The sequence below is a fragment of the Syngnathus floridae genome, chromosome 9, assembly GCF_059516105.1.
Source record: "Syngnathus floridae isolate MCC-2025c chromosome 9, RoL_Sflo_1.0, whole genome shotgun sequence".
In the NCBI taxonomy this organism is placed as follows: Eukaryota; Metazoa; Chordata; class Actinopteri; order Syngnathiformes; family Syngnathidae; genus Syngnathus; species Syngnathus floridae.
Window position 1 is genome coordinate 11,330,067 of NC_142421.1, and position 25,327 is coordinate 11,355,393.

Here is a 25,327-nt window from a genome sequence, read left to right on the forward strand (position 1 = left end):
GATTCTAATGCCTCTGTATTCACAGTATACTGATACGGACAGAATGACTATTTGCAAATAAGATGTACCCTGAGATTGTTGCGGAAGGAAGCGGGACCCTTGAAAATAACGAAATGTGTATCTGACAGCTCTCCTCTTTATGTCGTCTCGTTTGATGTGCATATAATATTTAAAGTAATATGTGTTAAATACAGATAAAATGGCGTTCCATTCTTGCTCGTTTCAGCGAGTTAACTTTGACCATCCACAAAGTAGCGCATAACTTATTGACGCTTAATTCGTTAGCATTGCCTAGCTGAGGTGCAAAGGGAAAATGCCCCCGAAGAAGCCAAAGTCGAGCGCCGCCAACGTCTCCAGCTCTCTAGACATGGAGTCAGAAGATCTCAGCCTTGAGACCACCGTGCCCACCGCTGAGGATGGTTCCTCGTCGGACGAGATGCGGCCGGGCTCGCAGAAGCTCATCCGACAGCTGATCGAGAGGAAGGAGCTACTGCAGAACGTCCAGCTACTGAAAATTGAGCTTTCCCAAAAAAAACTCACCTTAGATAACTTGAAGGCTGACTATATGTCTAGGGTAAAAAATAATTTCAGAGTTTGCTGCACCACGGTATATATTTTTAAACTCAAAATGTTACAGTAATAAAACTTGTAATAACACAACAATAATATGATAATAACATATTGACATAACATAGTAATGATATAATAACGTGTTATTGTGGTGCTCCGTTGCTGTACTCTAGGTGGAGGAACTGGAAGAGAGGCTGAATGATGCCCTCCATCAGAAACAAGTGTTGGCGCTGAGACTGGACAGTGAGATAAAGCTCGCTCAGGAGGACAACAGGTGGGTGCCTGTACACTAGGAAGCCAAAAGTATGCCCTCATCATCATCCATTGGTCTTCAGAAAGCAGCAGGCTCTGCGCAAAGAAGAAGTGAACGGCATCCTACTCCGGCAGCAGCAGCTGGAGAAGGCCAACCTGCAGATGCGGGAGAAGGCCGGAGAGCTGCGCCGCTCTCTGCGGGACTTGGACATGTCGCACGAGCGCTATCTTGAGCTTCGCGACCTCTCCGAAGACTCCATGTCCATTCAGGAATTTGTTGCTGTGAGTTGCTCTGTACTTCTTGCATGAATTTATCATCCATGTTGATGTTATTTAAATGATGTTTTCAGGTGCGCTTTTACGAAGCGGTGACTCCGTTAAGGGCTCAAGTGGCCGAGTTGAGTGTGAAGAAAGACACGTTGAGCGAAGACCTGGAGATGCAGCGGACACAAATGAAGTCTCTGATGGAGGTAGTGCACTGTACTTTTACAATCAACCCGAATTTGTTATTTCACACCCACTGGCAATACATGAGCAAACATACAGCAGAACAAATTCTCCCTTAAGTGAGCGAGTGGCGTAATTGTGATGAATGTGAGGTTTGCTTTCTTTTAAAATGAGATGACAAAATGCCAAGCGTTTCTCCTCTCTTCCCTCACCGATAAGGTCACAGCACAATTCCTGATGTAGAAAATGACTAAAGTTGTTTGGCAATTTGCACCACATGCACAAGGCATGTGAAAAATATAATTTGCATACAATCAATGTCATGTCAATTTTATATCAACAAAATGTCCTCTTTGAACGTGACTGCTCCCAATTACAACTTGATGATGTTTCTAGATTAGATATTTTCATTCTCCTATTATCTCATATATCATATTCTTATCCTCTGACGTGTTAACTTCAAATGTTATTTTATTTGTGTGCGTTGAGAGCTACGAGGAAGAACGCCGTCTCCGCACGGAGATGGAGCTGAGGAGTCAGCGACTGACGCTGGAGCTGGCTGACACCAAACAGCACATCCAAGATGGGGACTACCGTCGTGAAAACTACCCCAATGTCAAACGGTGACATTTTTAAAACACTCGCTGTTCTCTAGACAGACTTTAAAACTTGAGGGAACGCTTCAGTTGTGGTTGGAAAGATGCATAATGTCGCCTTTAAATTGCTTGTAAAGTTCTCCAAAATGGTTATGGATCTTTTGCCAATTAAATTGGCCTATTATACCCATCCTATTATCATTTATTTTATCCCTTGATCCTAATCAGGTATGTCAAGTGAGTTGATGCGTGTCTTTTCTTTTGTGCGGTAGCGAGCGTGACGCCTTGGAAGCTGAACTAAAGGAGGTGAAGAGAAAATTCGAGACACTTAACGTGACTCACGCCGCCCTCAGCAAGGAGCGAGACACCCTCGGCAAAGAGGTGAGTATTCTAAGCCCGACTCCGACATGCAATGCCCTTGCTGTATGGCTGTCGCTTGCCCCGTCAGCAAAAATACTTAATTCTCAAATGAGTATGGCTTTTTATGCAGAAAATACATCTTTGTTTCTGTAATGATTGCTTCAATTTTTTTTCTTTGAAAAGAGCGTCACTTTCATTTTTTTTCTCTAACAAATATAAATGTTGCTATTTTTTGCACATATTTTTAAATTGGTATTCAGATCATGAGGTGAAAAAAAAATCCCTCAGCGTCCCTCCCTGCCACGCCTGCAGTGTTGTTTCTGCCCCGCAGATGGCGTCGTTGCAGCAGTCAGCGACCTTGCTGCAGAAGGACAAGGAGTACCTGCACAGACAGAACATGGAGCTGAGCGTTCGTTGTGCGCATGAGGAAGACCGACTGGAGCGCCTGCAGGTTGTTACAGTCAACGGTGGCGGCGCCTTACATCATGGCTGTGCCACGTCTAACCGCTGGCGGGCCTATTCCAGGTGCACCTGGAGGACGCCAAGAAGGCCAGGGAGGACGCCTATGAGAAATACGTGGCATCCAGGTTGGCATCTGCTGCGTTCAGCCTCAAGTGACCACACAAACACATTTTTTTTTTTTTTTTTGCTTTCTGTTACAGCGATCACTACAAGTCAGAGTATGAGCGCAAGCTGAGAGACGAGTTGGAGAACATCCGACTGAAGACGGGTCAGGAAATCGATAACCTGCAGAGAACGTCCAGGGAGATGTATGAGAGAGAGAACAGGTGCGGCATCCCCGGCCGTCGTCCGTTCATTCTCCGCCTTTGAAGATTCATGAACTGTTTTTTTTTGTTGGGTAGAAACCTGCGTGAGGCCAGAGACAACGCGGTGCTGGAGAAGGAGCGGGCCCTCGCTGCTGAGAGAGATACCCAGTCGCGATACGACCAGCTTTTGGAACAGTACGTTTGACATCGCCGTTTTTTGATTCAAGTGTGCAAAAGTATTAGAACAACCTCAGGATCATTTTGGGTTGAGGCCTCCCAATTTGGATCAGCACGGAGCTACTGTATGTTTTTACCTCCTGCGTAAGGAATGGAATCAGTGCACGTCTTACTCAGCAAATTACGATGAAGGCTCATGCAGATGTCATGAATGCATCGTGAAATGGAGGTTGTGTCATTACTTAACCAACTGCATCAATACTACGTTTAACCTGACAAGTTGATCTGCTCTTGCAACCTGAGCTCTTATTTCAGAGCCTTTCAAGACAGCTCCACAAGTTTATAGAATCAGACACGGACTCTGGGCAAGAGCATTTAAAAACACTTAATAACATTTAAGTTTGTTGCCCACAATTAGCACAAACCTTTTCATAAATTCATAAAGAAATTATTTCTCTTAACCAATCAAGTGACAGAATGAAGATGGTCATTATGAATGCCTCTCAAAGTCTTGGCGTTGTCTCCTGAAAGTCGTGTGAGCATTGGCAGGTCCACTTTTGCCACTGACATTAAAAGTCAGCGTTAAAGTCACTTCCTGGTTGCGGTTGAAAGCTCACAAATCTAAAAAGGGATTAGCCTGAGAACGGCGCTTAAACTGTCAGAAAGAACTTCAAGCCAGTCAGTGCAGTTTTTTTTTCTTCTCAGAGACTGCATCATATTTCACAAGCATTTAAAAGGTCATATTATTGTTACGCAGCGTAATTAGCGAGGCAGCCTTGAGTTTCAAAATGCAAATTTACACCGCTTGACATGCCCGCAGCCCATGATGAATGCCGACGCGTCCCATGTGACGTTACAACCCTGTCATTAGAAGAAGTGCGTGCTGGCACTTTGATTTGCCGTTTCATACTAAGAATGAAGCGGCAGGGTCAAAAGTCACTTCAATTGCAAGGGAGGGGGCTTACCAACCATCTACTGTAGTTTTAAGCTTTGTAGGTTCTTTTGGTCCATTAAATGACACACTTTTAGTCCGTGTTTACTATATTTGTGTATGGATATTGATAGCTATAGATATGGAAAATGAAATGTGGTCCTTCCAGCGTGTGCAAATAATTTAAAGTATGTCTGACATTTTTGTCATATTTGACTTGAACTACAGTATGTCAAACAGGCTGTGAATGACACGCGCAGCAGCAGCAGTGTCCCCGTCCGTCTCCAGGCTTGGACTGCATGCTTGTCATTTCTCCAGATCCAAACCACCAGCTGTTGCTCTTACTTTCCATACACGCACAAGCATGTACATGGACACACACAATCGCTCCCCCCCCCCGTACTCTCTCTGCCACGATTACATTCCGGCCGCGCATCACAAGCCAGCAACGACAGATGCTAGCCACAAGCCCTTAACCCCTAACCCCACGCTCGCCCCTATTTTTGGGGCAAAGAATGAGCCGGACGAGCTTGAAATGGCGTCGGACGACAGTAGCGCGGGCACACGCTGCAGCGGGAGTTGCCGTCATTGTTTTAAAAACGCACATTGGAGCCCAGACGGAGGGAAAATTCGGGATTCTCCACGTCAGGGTTCCAGGACACATTCACACCAAGTCATTCCTTGCCTCTCGATTGCAGAGCGGCATCAATAAAGGAGGACATAAAATGTCGACCATGTGCACTTGTCCGTCACACAGCGCGCGCGCAGCTCAGCTGAATACGCTCTATGGATGATGAAATCCTATCAGCTCGGCTGTAATCGGGAGTTATTAATATTGTCCGAAGCAACCTCGGCGGCCCGAGGAAGCAAACGTGCTCCAAGAGCCGCTTTGTTATTTTTAACCGCGTCGCAGAGCAAACCCTAGTCAGGAAGATATTTGCGGAAATTTCCGACTAAACACCAAATGCGAGAATTTGATGACATTTTTTGAATACAGATGTCCCAAATTCTCAACATGTTAACAAATTCACAAGAGGTGTTTGGCTCATGACTCCACCAACACATTTGCCGGTTCAATTAAAATTGTTGTCATGACATTGGCATCAAAAGTTAAAGCTTTAAACAATGCGGAACTCCGACGTTACACAGCGCACAACATTTAAGGCTTTGTGTGCAAGCTTGCAAATTGACTGACTACATTTTTAACTGCCTTCTGAGAACCCGCCGCTTTGCCCTCAATAGGTTCCTTGCGCCAAGAGCCAAACGCAATCACCCAACATCAAACGAGAGCGGCGCATGGCTGTGGGCGCTTCTCTAGGTTCTGACATTTCAAGACTCGGCAGTCCTGTTGAGCGACGCCGCGCTTGCCAAGTTGTGTGTTAGGAAGAGAATGGAATGATGTGTTCCCCCCCCCCCCTCGTGCCTTTTTATAATGATGTTCTCTAGTGAGTCACTGTCTCTAATTGTGTACATGGGACAGACAGATCAGACTCATGTCAGTCAAAGACCTGAATCATTTTGAAAGAGAATCTCATAGCAATTAGATTCTTTTCCAGAATCGCTTCACCCTTGCGTCCAGGCCCAAGAAGCATCATGACTTTGCCCAAGAGGCGTTACACCTTGGAGCGGTTGCCAACCAATCACAAGGCAGCTCCAGACAAGCGGTCTCATTTGACACTTTGGAGTCCTCTTTTCACCTAACGTGTGTGTTTTGGGAATTTGGGAGGAAGCGGGAGTACCACAACACGCCAGGAGATCCAAATCTCAGAACTACGGGCCAGCGAAGCATTCGCGCTGCCCCGTGACTTTACACTTCACGCTGTATATAAAACTGCTTTCATGCTCAAAAGTGGGTCGTAAAAAAAGTTATTTTATCGTGTCTTTGCACTCTGACAGGTTTCGCCAGCTGCAGCTCGGTACAGACGGCAGGGTGGCCGAGTTGTCAAACCGGGCCAAGCTGCACTCCTTCGAAGCCGAGCGCGCTCAGTTGCTGAAGGAGGAGACGGACAAGGCTCTGGCCCAGTGCCAGGTGGAGTGTGAGAAACAGCGCAAAAAAATGGAGGTACTCACCCCCCCCAAAGAAAAGTCAGGCATTTGCCGGCCGTAACGCAACATTACACAGATGAGCTGCCTTCTTATTTTTGTCTACGAGTTATTCTCCCTCATGCGCCGTTGCTATGTTTTGCTGCCAACCTGTCAGCAGGCCTTCGTCATCAGGCAAAATTCTTTCAACACGCTCACAGCGCTTAGTTTTAGTCATCAGACAGCACCCCCAAAGTTTTTTGGCTGACGCGGTTGCCTCCGAGCACTTCTCAAGAAAAACTAATTAAGAAGAGAGAGGGAAAAAAAAAATACTAAAAGGAAAGCTACAGATTATCTTTTGACGTGAGACTACTGGTTATTAGCATTTCTTTTTCTTTTTTTTCTTTTTTTGCAGAAACGGTGCTGATCTTGTGATAAGATTCTTGCCCCAAAAGATAATTAATAGGGCAAAAAACATTTTGGGGGCTTGCTCAAAAATGTTTTTTTTTTTTATTGCGCCGTGACTGAAAAGGTGCATCTCAATAAATGAGAATATTATGGGAAGCTTATTTTTGTTTCATTAGTTCAATCATAAAATCACAAAATTGGCCAGCTCAACTAATTATAACATAAGAAAAAAACAAAATTTTTCAAAGCCCAACAAATCTGTGGCTGTGACTAGATCAACATTTCCTAGGAAGCTGTCTGTCATGTTTTCGTGAGAATTTGATAGAGCATAAAGTAGTTGCCCGTAGGAGGGGAAATCAAGATATTAATGTGTTTCATCTTGGTTTCCACCTTTGTGACAGGTCCTGACGCAAGAGTTTTACCGGCTACAGACGTCATCAGAGAAGCGCACCGCCGAGCTTCACGCTCAGAATGCCGAGCAGGCGTCTCGCCTGGAGACGTACGAAAAACTCGAGCAGGAGCTGGATCAGGTCACCGTGCAGGCTGCTGAAAGTGAGGCCGCTCAGTGGTTGTGTTGAGAAAAAAAAAAAAAAAAAAAGAATCAGTTGATTTGGGAACGCTTGAGTAGATGTGTGCTGACTCCGATTTAGCATGAGTCGGAATGTGTACGATTAATTCAATATATTTTAGAGGGTGTGCACAGTTGTGCAAACACATGATCTCAATTGTTTATTTTAACTTCCCCTCTCTGAAAGATTTCATTTTTATGAGTTATACCACTTATAAAAGAAATCAAATTATTTATCTTGGCTTCATTTTTAGATCACGAAAAAAACTGACAGTTGAGTAGGGGTGTATGGATTTTTTTTATTATCCGTTGTATGCTTAACAAAATTTGCTGAAGAGCCGCTGTTTGCTTTGGTGTCTGTCCAGTTGAGAATGAAGAAGAAGCGGAGAGGGTCCTCTTCTCGTACGGTTACGGAGCCAATGTTCCCACCACGGCTCGAAGGAGACTTCAGCAGAGGTGCGGACCCTGAGGCACACCGTGTACTGCCGCCAATATCCACATGCGTAAAACAACACATTGGGCATTGTTAGGACAGTGGAACTTTTTTCCTCCTCTTTGGTCGGGCTGGTTCTTGACTTGAAGTCAATGACATCAACGAATACATCTTTTCATGTCTTGCACAACATATTTGCAATTTGAACCTTCAAGTTTGGTGCAAATGTTCCATCTTTGTGGGTAGGCTGGAACCGATTAATGGCGTTTCCATTAATTTCAATCGAGAAAAATGATTTGAGATGGGATTGGATGAAACTCCAAGAACTCTGTGATCGATACAAATCAAATCTGTGACCTCGCGACCTTGTGTGGTCTTGGCGACGACCCTTTCAACAGCTACAAACGCCTTTGTGTTTATTTTTGCATCGTTTCTCAACAAAAAACTCACAAAGTGAGTTGCTCCGTTGTGTGCCAGCCAGGTGACAAAGAGCTTTCTCCACTACTCATGTTTGCAGTGGCATTAAACCTGCCCGGGTGGATGACAGCCTTCATACCAGCACAAATTCCTCTTGCTTTTCCTCCTCTCATTGCCAAACGTCGACGTCTCACCGTGTGATATACTGCCATCATCTGCTCTCAGGCACTTTCCCCGTCCTCTCCTGCAGTCAACTACTACGCTACTACTCGCTGTGTTGTGACTTGCATCGCATGCGTGTGTCCTGCATGTGTTTTTATAGTCCACGCGCACTCTTTGATCTAGTCAACTCTAAAAACACACAACACACTAAAATAAAGTTCATATTGATCTCATCTGTCATGGTTACGTAAGCCATGAGGGAAATATTGAAGTAACACTAGTGGTAACTTGCAGTGTTTTGGAATTTTCTCCTCACTCTTTGCACATGTGTGTGCGCAGTGTTCACCTGGCCCGCAGGGTGCTGCAGCTGGAGAGGCAAAACACAACGCTGAGGAGAGACTTGGAGAAGCACCAGTTCCAAACAGGCCAGATATCTGAGGAGGTAAACAGTGAGCGAGGCGCCGCAGCCTTTGCTCTAACGGCCGGCGTCTTATTTTGCAACCTTGGCACCTTTGCGTCCACATCTGCGCTTCCCTAACGTTGTCTCCCAACCTCCATCAAGGGTAGCCTCCCTGCCCCATTGGCATTGAACAGGCATGTGCTAAAGTCAATTCACCTTGCACAATCGACTCTGTGTCCTTTCACGAAAACTTTCTGTTGATGGCAAACACAACAGCTAAAGTGAGTGACAAAGTGTGAGAAGTGGCGGTATCTGTCTGTCACACTTGTTGACTCAGAGAGAAAAAAGCATGGCCACCAACCGTGACGGCAGCGGCCTTATTCTCTCTCAGTGCCCGGACGCAGAGACTTTGCTCACATGTGCCCCGCTCGTGCTCCACTTCCAAAGTTATCGTAAGGCTGAAAAAATGTCAGGTTGACGGTGCAGGTGTCCAGTTTTTTTTGTCTTTTTTCTTTTTAATCGCATTCATTGTTTTTTTCAGAAAGTTTTTCAAGCCGCACGAGTGTTGCGATGGTTGAGTGCAAAAAGGCGGGGCACCACTCGAAGCTAAATAAACCAGCCATTCAGCTGTCAGCAAAGACTGACTGGCATTCATTGGGAATACCTTATGATTCACTGCCTATGAAAGGAAAGCGTGAAAAATTACAGTTTCTCAGTATAGCCAAGGGTGTTAACCACCCACACAGACGCCCTGACGAACTTTACTATTGTCCTCAACCTCCCACCCACTTGGCTGTGCCCTCCTACCCGCTTTTTGCGGGCTGTAAACCTGGTTTAATGTGTAACAAGCAGACTTGGTCCGTGTCTCCGTAGATTTTAGACCAGATAATAAAGGCGCCGCAACGCTGCTTTTCCTTCTGCATGCAAGCTTGGTGTCGCTTCGTCGAGTCGGGGGCTGTGACATCATTTTGAAAATAATGCATGTAATGGAGAATTGAATTTGGGGCCCTCTGTTGGTTTCCAAAATGAACCATCCCAAGACGGAGGCAATTTAGGGAAGGGGGATTCCTAGCCACTAGGCCGCGGCCCAGAATATTGCAGCGTTTGGCACAATGTGAAGCAAAACATGAAAATCCACTCCAGACTGTCCACCTTATCAATCACTTTAAAGGGCCTCGTGTGATCTTTCAAGCAAACCCAAAGCCGAGTCCGTACTTGAACTCTGTTTTGCTGCTTAACGGAGGCAAAGCTCCAAGCGGACAGCACACAAGCAGAATAATTCGGATTTGTGTTTGTTGAGCCGAGCATTTTCTGTGCAGCTGCTGGCAGCCCAGCGGCTGCTGGAGCAGACGCAGCAGCCCTACAGCTACCTGATCGAGACGGTGAGACACAAGGACGGAGAGATCAACAGCCTCAAGCAACGCGTGGCGTCACTCGAGGACGATGTCACGTACGCATACACACGCACACGCGCTACATATTGACACAACACCTTTAATTTGATGCGATTATCTTCATTTCTTTTGTTCCACTGCAAAGGACTCCTGATTGGCAGTCATCCATCTCTCCCAAGCCTTGAGTGATTTAGCACTTTTTTCTCATCGGCGGCTTTGGCACCTTCACAATTCCATATTGGTGTTTTTAACGTGGGTGATTACAGCTGGATGAAAATCAATGCAATACACAATTACGACGGAAAAATACTTTGGAACACACTTTGCTTAATAACCCAGCAATCTGTTGTTACCAAGGGTAACAAGAGTAAACGTCTGCTTGACAGTTAGGAGGTCCTGAGGTTCAAATCTCATCGACGGCTTTTTTTTTTTTTTTGATCTGGCACTTCAGTTTCTGCCTCCATTTCAAAAACATGCACGTCAGACTTAAACTTCTCCTCAAGTGTAAATTCAAGTGCGCTCTGTAATTGGCCAGCAGGGTCACCTAGAATCTGCTGTGACCACCGTTGGCCTCACATTTATTGCACCGGCGTGCCTTGGGCCAGCCGTGGGCCGCAACACTCATGCTTCCTAATCAGTATCTCAGCACGCCACACCTACAGTATGAGGTGGATGGATTACCTCGGCAAAGAAGAAGTGCTCACCAACAGGTTTAGACACATTTGTGAACAAGATTCGGGAAAAGTAGCACATTTGAGCCAAAGCAGCTGTTGCATGTATTGAGATAGCTGTTTCACTTTAATTTCTCTTGAAGTGATTATCTAATGCCAGCATGGTGGCTCGTTTGCCTCACCAGCGCCTGCGGGTGACACCTTTGAAATGCAACATTAGCAGGCGCCGCTAGCCACAAGTGGCCTTCAGGTCATGTGACGGCGCAGGACGGAAGTCACTATTTAACACACCGCTTCGCTATTCATTGTGCATCGTGGAATGTCACGTGTCTGTGTTACAGTGGCGTCATTTGTTTTTTTTTTAATGCGTCACTTTTATTCGGACAAAAGGTGGCTGCTGACGCCAAGATATTCTCATCAGTTTCCTCCACGTTCAGCAGTTGGCAGTGAGGCTGGCGCCCACTTTTGATACTCATGCAGGGTCACAGTCCATTCATGTCGTCCTGTCTTCAAACATACGGGAGGTGACGCATGCTGATTCTGATCAGACTCCACCCTGATACAAAAGAAGATCACTTCACGCGCAATTGCACCTTGCGTTGAGTCACTCTTAGTCATCATAAGACCGTCTGACATGTTGCGTAAATTGAGGCAAATTGAGCACCCAGACGTTTATTTTTTTTTTAATCTCTTGCACTTTGTGTCGCCAGTTCCCTGAGGAAAGAGCGGACGGTTCTGCTGCAGGTGAAGGACAACATGGCCGCCGATCTGGAGCGGCTCCTTAACCATCGGGAGGTACATGCCATGACGTCCCTTGCTTGTGTGGACAGAGATCTGCCACCAATAGCAACATTTTGACCCCTCCCCTAAAAATATTCATCATTGCCTCTGTTTATCATTTAAAGCCCAAATATACACCAAACAATGATTCAAAGTGTCGTCAGGAGAGCCTCGAACCAACGCAACGGCGATCGAGTCACTTGTGCCTGTTGGCCATCTGCAGGAGTCGCTTTGAAAACAAACATTCAGGCTTTTCACACCAGTCAAGTTCTCTCACTGTGTTGCAACAATTCCTTTACGATTATGTGTGCGCGCGCCCGCCTGCCCGCCTGTGTGAAAACAGGTCCACCCCCCTCCTGCATCCCCCCCCAGCACTTGCCGTTTGCTGTATGAAGTATGTGCCATGTCATAGACAGCTGTTCCTCCGCCTGCCTGGTTGAGATGCCACCGCAGTGTGTGTGTGTGTGTGTGTGTGTGTGTGTGTGTGTGTGTGTGTGTGTGTGTGTGTGTGTGTCTGTGTGTGTGTGTGTGTGTGTGTGTGTGTGTGTGTGTGTGTGTGTGTGTGTGTGTGTGTGTGTTTGTGTGACATGCCAGGGCTCCTGTCCTCAGGGGTGATAAATAGAACAGCAAAATGGCTCATAGTCCTCCCCTTCTGCCCCGCAAGATTCTTGAAGCTCGTTGAGCCCCGGGGTCGCCCTTAAGAGCTGGTTCTAGACCCTGGCAAATTATCTAATTCTCATCTATTTCTCCCCAAATTATTATTTATGATGATAATAATATTCAACACAAACATAGAATTTATTCATATTTTATAGGAGTTAGCCATGATGAAACAGGTCCTGATCAGCATGCGCTCACAACAAGAAAACGCGCCAACCCTCTTGGAGGCGGCCACAGTCCACCCGGAGACCGCCGGCTCGGTCAAGCGGCGCTCCAAGTCGGACGGCGGGCCCGTCAAGGACGAGTCGCCCGACAAACCTGCACCCACCGTTTTTGTAAGTGTCTAACGGGGCCAACACCCATGCGTGAGTCACACGTTCTCAGCCGAGACGCGAGGTTGGCAAGACGGAAGGAAAAAACGTTTTTGTCAGTTGGGTTTCATTTGAGCAACAGTTGCCAGAGAATCACACAACTTTGATCTTTTCTTGATATGTAAAGTGGGAGGGAGACATGATTGTTAATTTGGGCTCAAATAAGGTGTGTGTATGACACACCGGCGCATCCTAATCAATTATAATAGCATATTTCATTATTATTTTTCCAGTCCCACAATGTCATGTTTTGATTCAAATGTTTCCTCTGTTTTATTTCCAGACAAAAAGAGAAACTCCTGATTGGTACCAAAGACTCAAGCAGAAACCCAAATAACGACTGATACCTGTTTGTTTTTTTTTCCTAAAATTAAACTGTTTGGGTTTTTTTTATTTATAAACTTTGTAAAGTCATTTTCCCACTTGTCCAGGTGTTGCTCAGGTAATACATTCCTCTTTCCTGGCACACGTCGCTGTTATTGCGCCTCTCCATCTTCTCATCGGTTAAATTGGACGCTTGGCATACATGACATGACCTCAAAGCACAAAAGGGAAATCCACCTGGTAGTTGCGAGTTGAGCGCAGCTGCTGTTGCACATTAAGTCTTGTGCTCAACAACAGTACTGAAATTCCTTCCTTGGTTCTTGGCCAGTTTTTCCTGAAGTTTCCTTTTTATTTTTTAGAAATATTTTCATCTGCTTTGCCTGCACTAAATGCCTTCAACTAAAGAATTTGCATTATGTCGCCTTTGTGGATTTTAGACAACCATAGATTTATTTACTTTTTAAGGACTCAGTGGCAATGATTAGAATTTCCTGAAGTCAATTTCTCCCTTATTTTAAATCGAGGACATTTTTCTAATAGACTCATTGGCATGGCTTAAAATTTCATAGATGTCATTTCCCCCTTATTTTCTTTTGTTTCCATTGAAATCAATAATTGGGATAATCTAAAATGATTTATTTAATCGGCTAACCCCCTCAAATCATCCGGAGCGTGTCAAGGTTTGTTCAACCTTGATTTGCCCTTGTGGTTGTGCGGTGCAGCGTGCACGCGTGCTTAATGTATTTGGACGGCGCGTTCAGGGCGGTGGCCGCGCTTGAATGAGTGATGGGTAGCTTTTTAAAGGTCTGGTAGGCGGCGCGTGTGCTGTATTTACACCAGGCCCGCTCTCGCTCCCGCTCCGCCCTGCACGCCGCGCACAGAAAACTGATGGTGGGCCGCTGGAGGAGGCGAGACAAGTGCAAACTGGGATGTAAGCAAGATCGTCCGGCTCCACTCCCTCCCCCGGCTCGACTGTAGCATCCTCCTCCTCTTCTTCCTCTTTTCGGCGTACTCAAACGGAGCTCGGTCCAAGTCTTTTTGTTTTCTCTCTCCCCCCTTTTGGGAGCTCCATGACTGCGACACTGGCGATGAGCGGAGGCGGCGGCGGCGGGCACGAGGAGCCCTTCTACCCGCTGCACAAGGCAGGATTCCACTTCCACCTGGAGGACTTAGGCTTGGAGTTTAAGATGAGCGACTCGGACAGAAGCGGTGTAAGCGTCTACACACAGGTAGGAAACAAAAATAGAAACGGAAAAAGCTCGCGCTCGTTGTGATCGATTGTGTTTGGGATTCAATGGGCGTGGCGGCTGTTTTTCTTAACCGGCCTGCCACACCATTTCAACCCAGCACGCTTTCGCTCTTGTTTTTCTTTCGTTCTTTTAAATAAATCGCGAAGCATTTGCGGTAAACACGCCAGGCATCCCTCCTTGCATTCTTTTCGCGTTGTGCGTGCGCAGCCAGTTGGCGAGCAGTTGTCGGCTGGCAACAACTGACCCTGCATGGTCTGAAAGGTCCCGCTAACTCTCGCTGCCCTGCAGGAGAGCAAATGAAGGCGAGAGCAGCGCGTAAGAGCCGCCACGGGAGCTTCGAAGTAGCCCAGACAGACCAGGACGACTACTGCAAGGAAGCGTGGGGTGTTCCCCTCTTCCTCTCTGCAAGCTAAATCCTTTTTCGATTTGGAAGCAAATGCGCAAAGTCATCGCAGTAAATAGTGGAGTGCACGCGGGTTTGTGAGTTGAGCCTTACAGGCAGAGTGGGAATGTGGCAGCCGCCTATTGATGACTACTTGATAAATAACTGAGCGGTGACGTGCCGATCAAATCTAGAGTGGTTCTTGGCAGAAGCTGAGCGAAATGCTTAATTATTTTTGTGTCCTTCCTCAGGCAAAGTGTGAGATGGACCGCTATCTCTCCCCGGAGCCGCTCGCAGACGCTCAGAAGTCCCAAAGAGACAGCGCCGCAGAGGTGGATCACTTCTTCGGGGAGGCACCGTACACCCTCAACATGAATCTCTTCCTGCCTGACGTGGCCTACCCGAGGTCGGGCTTGGCTCAGCCGCCGCGGCCCCCTCAGTCCCACGGGGACCTCGTGCAGATTAAGACGGAATCGGCAGCGCCGTGCTTCTCTCAGAACCTCCATGTGGCCACGGGTAGCTGCGGCGCCATGGAAACCAACCTTGCGGGCTTGCCTGACTTCACCAGCGCTTTCAATCAGCCTGGTGGCGAGGCAGTGCCGGAGGTGTTCATCAAACAGGAGATGACGTCGCCGTTCGAGCAGCAGCTCCACCAGCATGACGGCGGCGCCTCGCTCTTCCAGCTGCTGATCTCCGGCTTGGACCATCACCATGGCGACGGCATGGAGGCTCACCACCATCATCCCGACCCTCAACAGCAGCAGGAGCACCCTCCGCACTCCTCCGCCGTCCACACGTCCTTCCGTAGTCCCCAACAAGAGCAGACTGCTAAGTCTTCCTTCTGCGCCGGGCCCTCGTACTCTCGCCCACACACCCACTTTTTCCAGCAGCAGGCGCCCTACCTGCCACCCTCACCACCCAGCTCAGAGCCGGGCAGTCCCGACAGGCAGAAGGAGCTCCTCCACACCATGTCGCCGCCGCCCTCATACGCGGCCTCCATCGCCTCCAAGCTGGCGGGCGGCGCCCCAGGACTGGCGGGCGACCCCCTGGCGCCGCCGCTGGCTTCAGGTGCTGCTCCCGCCGTCCCAGGGCAGGCAGCACCACTGCCTCACGCCCCGGTGGCCACGCAGGCCCTGACAGCCTCCCGCTACAACCGCAGGAACAACCCGGACCTGGAGAAGCGGCGGATCCACCACTGTGATTATCCAGGTTGGAACAAAAGCACCTTTGTCGTTGTTGCTGGTATCGGCAAAGCTAGTTGAGCATTTAATCACTATCGTTGCTAGCTAGCTTGTATGCCAAGGCAAAACTGCTGAAGCACAAGATGGAAGGAGGGGTGTGGCACAGGCCCATTGACATTTTCACATGGATCCAGGTTGCGCTCTTCCAAGAATTTTTATATATTTTTTTTTTAGTCAATCCCGCTTGAGAATTTCTGACAAGTGTCAGCCGTATCCCGTGTGAAGAAGCTTCACCTTTTATTGTTGCCAGATGTGAGTTGCGACTGGACAAACATGCTCCGGCCATGTTTATTTGCAGAAGGTGTCAGCATGCCTTGGCAGCGTTTGAGCATTTGCCTTCCTTTCCGATGTTAGATCATCGTGAGCGATTATCTTGATAATCTCATGGGTCACCTTCGAGTGATATCGCTCTTTACCTCCGAACCCATAATTATGAACCTGTTTAGTAGGTCTGATGGCAAATCTCGCTTTGTTTGCAGATACAACTCAAGAAGCCACAGGTCACATTGAAGCGATTCCTTCTAATTCCTCGGCTTCGTACTCGAGTAGTCACGAGAAAATTCCGGACTGTTCCGGAGGTGAAGTTGCGCAATTAGGTGTTGACGTTTGTGCTGTGACTTTGTTGTTTCATGTCTGTTGAAGCATTAGCAAGCTGATGAGTGATTACAACTTGTTACTCGAGTTCCTTTTCTTTTCTTTTTGTTTTGTTTTTCACAGCTCGATTTTGTTCCCTTTGTGTACTATCAAGACGATTTATGGCCGCAGCCCCGTCGGCAGTCAGTCAGTCAGTTTTCACAGATGCTTGTGCTTTCAAGACATGACTGCGACGATGTTGGAATGAATCCGTGGGCGTATTGGTGTTAATTAAGCAGGCCTGTTTTGTCAGTGCGAAGGCTCGCGGCTCAACGAGCTGCGTTAGTTGGCTGCTTGGAATCTTTTGATTCCTCCTCAATTTATCTGACGCTCTCACGGGTGCTCCTCGATGTGCAGCTACTTGCAGGCCGAGTGGCGTCAGCTTATAAAAAAGAAAAAGGCTTCAAAGCCCGGCTAGTTTCCCGTAAGCGTGTTTGCGCACGTCTTCCAATTCAAATGATGCTGAGTGCTCTCGGTCTCACGCGTCAAGGAGAGATTCTCTCCTTGCCAAACTCACCTGGAGGGAAGTGTTTCAAAGTGAACCTTGCTGAAGAACCTCATTAGGAATGCAGACGTGAATGTTAATTGTCTCGATTGTGACGTCATAATGAGCAAGCGTGGTCGGTTCAACCTGTTTGGTCCCCTGCGATGTGTTCTTTCATTGGATTTTTTTAATTGGGCAAATTATTTTTAGGGGACATTTGTCTGCTTCCGTGTTTTTTTTTAATTGGCCAAATTACTTTTTGGGACATTTGTCTGCTACGATATATATATATATATTTTAATTGGACAAATTACTTTTTGGGACATTTATCTGCTGTGATACATCATCAGATGTGCCATTAAAAAAATGTGATATATATATATATATATATGATAAAGCGGTTGGAACGCTAATTGCACATCGTCGATTTGTGAATAGATTCAATTCAATATGTGAACTTTGTTTTAGAATGTGGAACATGTGCACAGGCTCAGTCGAATCAGTTTCCAATCCTGACTAACATCTCACTTTATCGCGGGATGCTTTTTGCCAGGTGACTCTAGTTGCATTCTTCCACGACGACCCGTGATTGATTTGCGTTGCTTTCTGTCCCCGCAGGCTGCAAGAAGGTCTACACCAAGTCGTCCCATCTGAAAGCCCACCTCAGGACCCACACGGGTAAGACCTTCCTTTCGACTCGTGTTTCGGCATCGGCGCCCGGCATCGTGTTGCCAGGCGGGCTCTCGCGTTCCTGGCGTGCGTTTGTGTGCATGTGTAAGCGTAGCCCGCCCCGCCATTCGTCCACTTAATATACGATTCCATCAAAACAGGTGGAAGCGACGCGCTTCTGCCATGTGACACTCGGAGTATGTGCTGCAATGTCGGCTCGCTTACCAAGAAATGCACGCGCTCGCGCACATACCGCGTAATCGTGCCAAATCTTTCCATTAATTGTTTCAATGGCCAACTCGAGCACAATCACAAGCAAATGTGTTGAAAATCCCAATCAGCAATCGTCCGGCCGCCTTGCGCAGACCATTGTGGCCTTCTAGTTGCTTTCGCTTCCACGCTTCCTCTCCCGCTGGCCCGTCCCGTCGTCCCGATTGTTAGTTTGGACGCGCAGAAGCAACAAACAAGGCACGGGAGATGTTTTTTGGGCCCCACCTTCGAGCAGCTAAGTAAACAAAGCTTCTGTTGATATCTACACATTCCATGTCTTACACACATACACTTGCACACCTTAGGCCAGTCGGATGGAGGTGGGGGGGAGGGAATAGAACCCAACAATTAAACTCTGCTTGGGCGCACAAAGATACGCACAACCAATTTCCTTATTGTCTTTTCTTTGTAGCTTTCACTCAATGTGTTTTTTCTTCTTCCACCTTCAAAACCCTCCCAGGATGCCCCCGGCCCTCCCCCGCCCGCCTGCCCGCTCCCCCATCGCCTTTCTTTTTGTTACTCGATGCGCCGCTCTTATACAAACCGCTTGACTGCACCCGCGCGTGCACGCACGGACGCGCGCACACACATATACACCTGTCACTAATCTCTATGAGATGATTCCTAATGCGTTTGGGTCCCCGGGGGAGTTCCCCCTCTAATCTCCATCAACATCCATTATCCTGATTGTTTGTGTGTGTGCGTTGTGTTGCGCGATATGAACTCCCCGCCCGGTTCATTGTTTTCTCTGCACGCTCTCTCCTGCATTTAAAAAAATGATCTTAAATCATAAAACTTTTTTAGCAGAATCAAAATGTGTCTCATCTTGCAGACTGATGCCAAATTGTGTGCCTTTTACAATTTAAGGGACAGTATTTGGCAATGTGAGCTGAAGTGCAAATTTATGAGTCACTATACCGCAGCAGGAGCGCGTGATTTCTCCCAGCCAATCAGTGAAGACGAGTGATAATAATGAAGGGAAACGTTCAAAACAAATGTAAAAAAATATTAAAAAGCCAGGGAGCGCCCAAGATAATAACTTTGAAATCTTCATGGATCCTGCAACTGCTTTGTTGAAAGCATGACAGACTTTATGTTATTTGGTTGGCATCGCAAGGAGAATCCTTCCTGCCGTCGGCTAATCAAGTTTTTGTTGACTTTGATCACAAGGCGGGAACATGTTCCAATCCGGTCCCATTATCACTACTTCAAGTTTATAAAGCAATGTGAGAGGACGACATTGTGTACCCAAGCACACAGTTCATGGCCCTTCGGGGGGAAAATGTTTGCTTTAGGAGAAGACGAATGAGAGAGTTTTGAGGGTGACAGGTGACAAAGGCACAAGAAAATGGCCGACACCGGAGGCGGGGGCCAACCCGTCTTTCCGGTTTGTCCTAATCCGTGAGTCACCGCAACTCAGCGTCAGTTACTTTGTCATATGCGTGTCAACTGTTGTGGGAAGGAATGACTTGAGTGTGAAGTTCGAACAAAGGACATGTGACAAGTCAGCAGCATTCTGCAACAAAAAACAGCAAAAACAACAAGGCCCCATCGCATGGTTGAGCCTTTTGTGACGCTGCCTCTGCTTCGCAGGTGAGAAGCCGTACCACTGCACGTGGGACAGCTGCGACTGGCGATTCGCCCGCTCGGACGAGCTGACGCGCCATTACCGCAAGCACACGGGCGCCAAGCCCTTCCAGTGCGCCGTGTGCTCGCGCTCCTTCTCCCGCTCGGACCACCTGGCCCTGCACATGAAGAGGCACCAGAACTAACACTTGACCACCAAAGCACTCGCTCATGCCGCCATTTTTTTTCCTTGTTGTTTTTCTATGTTTTGGGGGGGGGAGGGGCGGGGTTCTTGTTTTTTGTCGTCCCTCCGCTGACGGGGAGCAAAGTCTGACCCACTCCCACAGGAGCAACTGGAAGCTTCAGATAGACTCGAAAGAAAGAAAAAATTGCAGCCCTTTGATGAGTGGAATGATAGCACTTAACCCGCCGCCACCGCGTGTTAGCGTGAGGTTCGACCTGCGCGGAGTTTGCGTGTTCTCCGGGTACTCGGGGTTCCCACATTCCAAAAACATGCACGTTAGCTTCATTGAAGACTCTAAATTGGCCACAGTTGTGAGTGTGACTGCTTGTTTTTCCACGACGGATGAAATTTTATGATGAACCGAAAATGCAGTCAAACCTTTATAAGTGAACTTGGTTTTGAAATCCAAGTTTCAGGGCCCTCAATGCACCATTTGGTTCAGTATGTTATTCAAGCAGTCGTCTTCGGCACGTCTGAGATGGGCGTCATATTCCAAACAGTTGGAATAGTCCATCTCGAAGGGGGAGCGCTTGAATGTATCATGATGAAGTCAAGCACTTGGAAATTCGACCAAAACACGAGTAATTGTTTTAAATCTGTTTTGATGAGACGTTTGAGGGCCCCTTGGAAATCTCCAGCTGCCGGGCAATTGTTTAATGCTTAAATATTTAAAGAACACTTGTGAAGTTTTCTCAAGTTCATCTGTAAAGGACATTTTTGGTTCATCGTTTGTATAAATGCATGAATGAATGTGTGAAACTAGTCAAGCCAAATCCTATTTTGTTACTTCCTCGAACTGGAAAATCCAGATTGTGCTTTTTCTTTTTTGTTTGTTCTACAGCCATATTCTTTGGTTTGCACTAAGAAAAAAAAAATAATTGGTAATGCGGACAGACAAGCGAGTGAGTAAAAACTACACCGCTGGACGATCAGTGCATCGGGAGATGGAAGGAAAGGAAAAAAGGGGCGGACACATAGAAGGATTTTTTTTTTTTTTTAATTCAGCAAGCCGGAGGTTGCCAAAGAGCAGCAATTAGCTGATCAATTATTCATTTTGTCTTTTAGCAAAGCAGACACAAACACGAGCAGCTTGAAAAACACTCTCAACTTCTTCTTCTTTTTTTTTTTTGCCGTGCATCTTCCCGGCTTTTTTTTTTTTAACCGAAGACCGTCGTCATCTCCACCTTTCTTCAAAGTGCCTCAATCTCGTCTGCTTGTGTTGACTTGAAGGTAGCAGCGCTGTGTTGCACTGAGACTTTCAAACAATCGCTATCGGTGCTGGTTTTGGGTTTGTTTTTAATCTTTGTCACAACAACAAGAAAAAAAATGTTTCCTCAGCTCACATGCAAATCGGTCCAAAGTTTTTGTGTGTTTGTGTTGAGCCACAGTTGGTAGCATTCAGAGAATCGCATTGTCAAGGGAAATATCATGCTCGGTCTGACTATTTATTTGTGGGCTTGCTATCACGTTGCCCGTCTTATTTGGCCCCAGCAAAAATGCCTTAATGTAAATATATAGTGATGCACTGTAAATATTTTTTTTTTAGTTTTTTTTTGTAAACAAAGGGGCAAAAAAAATAGGAAGTCGCCCCGCTTTCAAAATTGTTTTCATGTTAATTTTTGTCATGCAAATTGTTTTGTTTTTGGGATGTATTTTTTTCTTTTTTTTTTTCTCTTGTTCTTTTAACTTTCCAAAGACAAAAGTTGTTTTTCTTCAACTGAGTGAAACTTAATAAAAAGAAGACAAGAAACCAGCTGACACTTTCACGCGTGCTTTGCAATGTTTTGTGACATTTCTCGCTCACAAGCACATTCTTGGGTGGCAACGGTAAATGCTCAATTATAGGTAGTTGTGTCATTAATCTTCCATCTTTGGATGTTGTTGTTAAAGCTCTTGAGGAAGAAACTTGAGTAGAAATGTCATAAACGGCATTTTCTCTTTCATGTCAAGGTGTTCCACCCAATTGCATTTTGTTAGCTCAAGACACAAAGTTGAAATGGCCTTAATGTTGACATAATAGTGGATTTTAAATGGACAAAAAATGAAATTAGAAAATAGAAAAGTGTGAATGCAAAACAAAAAACAGGAAATACAATGTAAAAGCACGCTTGAACTATATTGACAAGAATAACCTTTGCCGATGTTTTTAGCAGCCAGCCAAAGCTACTCCAAATCAGCTGAACGAAACAAAACAAAAATCTCACCACAGGAAGAGTCCGACCGAGATGTTCTTTCCACTCCAACGTGAACTTTTAATTTGTTTGAACTGCAATAATAGTTGTGACACGAAAACATAGTATCAAGCAAAGTCGGTTTTGGATGAGTTTGACTGCATTGACGCCAGCAGGCATCTTCTGCTGACCTTTCAACAAGGAACACTTGCGTCTGAAAAGTAATGACGTGAGAGAACAATAAAACGATGCTATTAAAGCTTAGCCATGTGTTAGACATTTGAAATCAACAAGATTCTTCCACTCGTTAGCTTCTAGCAGCGCATTTGAAGTCCATGTAGATGCATTTTAATAGCAAATCCGATGAAAACTTTGGTGTCCTTGAATGTATCACGAATACTCATAAGGGGCTGCTGTATGCCTCCACTCACGCCCAGATGTTCACATGAAGCATAATAACTTTGAGGTGAACATTTTTTGCTCTTTAACATCTCAAATTATACAACAAAACAAGACTGGGAAAGTGTTTTTGATGGCAAAATAATGATTTACTTTCAAAAGTACAGCAAAGAAAATAAACGCAGTGTGATCGAAGCTGACTCGTTGCATGACTCAAGTTGAAGATCTGTGCAGGCTTTTTGACATGCTGTTCGCTATTCACAACTGTGTCATCTGCTTGACGCATTTAAACGTCCACAGCACTTTTGTTTATTTTGGGGATGGGGTGGATTAACGGCATTTCGAAATCTTCAATTCGGGAGTCAAGAGTGGAGAAGAAGGATGAGAATGGTGTGGCTGGGGACTGTCAGTTAACCTGCAGCAGCACCCCGGCTGCTCGGCAAACAATAAGCCTTTTATATCACAGCATGAGACAATGGACAAGAAAATAAAAGTCCAGCAGCACTCTGGGAACAGCGCGGGGGGAATCCCACTGCATCCTAACATACACGCACACGCGAGCGCGCACAGAGAGCACATATGTTCTTGGTTTAGGTCCGAAATGTGACTCAGGCCTGGCTGCTGTAATGTACCTCAGATGTCAAAAAAAGAGAGAGAAAAAGATGGCAAGAGGAACAATCTAAACAAAAGGATCTCGGGGGGGAGCTAATCAACCTCTTCCGTCTTTTTCCTCCTCCGCTCTTCTGATTTCATTTTTCTCCGCCACCTCCTCCTCACTCGCTCTGTCTTTGTCTTTCATGCCCCCTTCCTCCTCCTTCTCCTCCTCCTCCCGGGGTGATGCACTCCAGGTCAGAGTGGACGCTTTTCCCACATCCTCTCATCTTCTGCATCACCTGCGAGTGCAGTTGAGCCTCGCAGGTGGATGGCAAAAGTATACAGTGATCCCTTGCTACTTTGCGTTTCGTTTATCGCGGCTTCGCTACATCGCAGATTTTTTTTCCAAATTAAAAAAACATTTAAAAGTCAAAATAAAACTTCCAAATTGAGGAAACGTGTCTAACCCTTAGGTCAATGTAGTATTGCTCCATATTTTCGTTTACATTCCTTTAGAAGTCCGTTTTCGCGTGTTAGCACGATCGCGAATTAGCATCTTTCCGCTAACTCGTTAGCCTGCCCAGTACTTCTTGTTGGTGACCGTACTTCGCGGATTTCACTTAACGTGGGTGGTTTTCGGAACCAATTATCCGCGATAAACGAGGGATTACTGTACCCACACGTTGCCCGGCTGTAGATTGAAAATGAATAAATGAAAACTGGCAAAAGAGAAAATACAGATTAAACTCACGGATTTAAGCTCGAAAGCAAACACAACTTTGTCTTATACGTTAGACATGTTATCTCAATGCTAACACACGATGTCAAATGCCAATAAATTGCATTTACATTCGTTTCACTGCATGGGGCAAGAGGATTTATGATGACGTGTGATGGTGTAATTGTACTTTTATTGGAAAAATCCAATACGTTACAGAGTCAAGTTTTTTAATACTGATCCCACCATTGCTTTTTACAAAGTTGTGTATCTTCGCGTAGTACAATAAACACACACACACAAAGTGGTGATGAGTGAGTGGGAGCTACCGGTTCATGTTTGTGCATGGAGCAAATTAACGTCACACATCTGGAAGACGGCTCCCGCCTGCTCCGCCTGCTCCGCCCGCCGCTGTGCTGCGTTGGTGTGATTCCCAGTTTGCTCGTGTGTGTACGTGCATATGTATGCACGGACGTGCGTGTGTGTGTAGGTAAGTGTAATATTTCCAGTGCTCCTCTCTTGGAACAGACCACCCACCCAGAAGACCAATAGAAGGACCGCGGGGAGCCCGGATAGAAACACGCACGCGCGCACACGCACACACTCACATCCAAGTCAACCCTGCCCGATAATCTCAGAATAGAACATGTTCTTATCAGAGGTCTGGAATGATCCCACATCTCGAAAGTAAAAGTTCAATGCGAGGTGTTTTCTCAGGTGACTTAATTTAGTAAACCTAAGTGATAATTTTAGGTGATTTCCATTTTGTGTTAGCATGAAGCTAACGAGCCACCCTTAAGGCAATGGTTGTTTGGCAAAAAATTTAAAAGTGTTTCTTTTTTTAATGGAAGTTAGCATTAAGAGGGTCTGATGGGTCTGGAAACACTTTTTGGGGTGACTTTTACAGTACCCAAATAAATCATGTAGCTTTATCCACGGATTAATATTGAGTCAAATTCCCTCAGCTAAACTGCCTTGTTAATTTGAATAGAGTATGTTGTTCCATTTCATAAAAACAAGTATGCATGTTGTTTCACACGCCATGGCCTTTTTAATTAACCTGACAAACGAGACTTTCAAATGTGTCCCGAGAATAATTGCTTTCTTGGGAAAGTTGAACAAAACCTAATTAAGTTCAGAACAATAGAGTATGTCGCGACAGGGATTGCATAAACCTAAAACGTAACAAAGAGAAAGAAACAGCAGGAATTAAAAAAGGCCCATTTAACGGAGTGATCAAAGCTGCAGCCAATCAGAAAGAAGCAGTAAGTAAAACTAGCCAGACGGGGAAATGTGAAAAATAATCAGAACAAAAGGTCACACAATATAAATAACCATTGCAGCAACAGGTTTTCTTTCAGCTTCCAATCTTATGAAACTAATAATGTAAGCCCAAACTTCCTAATCGTGTCCATTTGATTACCTTTTGTTTCTCAGATTTTTTTGTTGTGCAGTTTGTAACGACTGTAATCCCTTGTTTATCGCGGATAATTGGTTCCAAGACCACCCGCGATATGTGAAAATCCGCAAAGTAGTGTCACCCTCTCATTTTTAACATAAATAAATTTTTTGTGTATCAATAAGTGTATATTAAACCATATAAGTACATATGTTATCATTAGAACATTAAATAACAGTTTCAAACATAAATGACATACAGAAAATAATGTATAAATAATATAAATATGATACGTGTGTGTGTGTGTGTGTGTGTGTGTGTGTGTGTGTGTGTGTGTGTGTGTGTGTGTGTGTGCGTGTGTGTGTGTGTAACATATGTAGATGTAGCTAAAGTATACATACAGTAAATATGTTTTTAAAACTTATTATTATAACAACTTAGATGTAGCTAAAGTATACATACAGTAAATATGTTTTTAAAACTTATTATTATAACAACTTTTTATAACAAGGTACAAGCGTACATACTGTAAATATGATTTTTGAACTTTTATTATGACATTTTTTTATATCAGGGTACAATGCTGTATATATATTT

The 25,327-nt window shown here is 45.7% G+C and overlaps 2 protein-coding genes across 4 annotated transcripts; both read left to right on the plus strand.

Annotated features, from left to right (window-relative positions):
- The first annotated feature begins 44 nt into the window (after positions 1–44).
- Positions 45–12,850, plus strand: pibf1 (progesterone immunomodulatory binding factor 1). The gene is made up of 18 exons (XM_088384647.1): positions 45–574; positions 744–844; positions 906–1,104; positions 1,173–1,292; positions 1,759–1,892; positions 2,138–2,246; positions 2,557–2,676; positions 2,751–2,812; positions 2,888–3,013; positions 3,089–3,187; positions 5,997–6,162; positions 6,932–7,082; positions 7,464–7,554; positions 8,450–8,552; positions 9,830–9,960; positions 11,286–11,370; positions 12,171–12,350; positions 12,670–12,850. The coding sequence occupies exons 1-18, from the start codon at positions 314–316 to the stop codon at positions 12,721–12,723; spliced, it is 2,292 nt and encodes a 763-aa protein (XP_088240773.1). The 5' UTR covers positions 45–313; the 3' UTR covers positions 12,724–12,850.
- A 686-nt stretch (positions 12,851–13,536) lies between these two features.
- Positions 13,537–21,204, plus strand: klf5a (Kruppel like factor 5a). 3 transcript variants are annotated; one of them, XM_088384649.1, is made up of 4 exons: positions 13,537–13,939; positions 14,594–15,551; positions 17,319–17,378; positions 19,233–21,204. In XM_088384649.1, exons 1-4 carry the CDS (start codon positions 13,781–13,783, stop codon positions 19,409–19,411), a joined length of 1,356 nt encoding a protein of 451 aa, XP_088240775.1. In that variant the 5' UTR covers positions 13,537–13,780; the 3' UTR covers positions 19,412–21,204. The 3 variants fall into 3 exon arrangements, with proteins under 3 accessions (XP_088240775.1, XP_088240776.1, XP_088240777.1); XM_088384650.1 differs by lacking the exon at positions 13,537–13,939 and adding an exon at positions 14,054–14,275; XM_088384651.1 differs by lacking the exon at positions 13,537–13,939 and adding an exon at positions 14,286–14,514.
- The last annotated feature ends 4,123 nt before the right edge of the window (positions 21,205–25,327 follow it).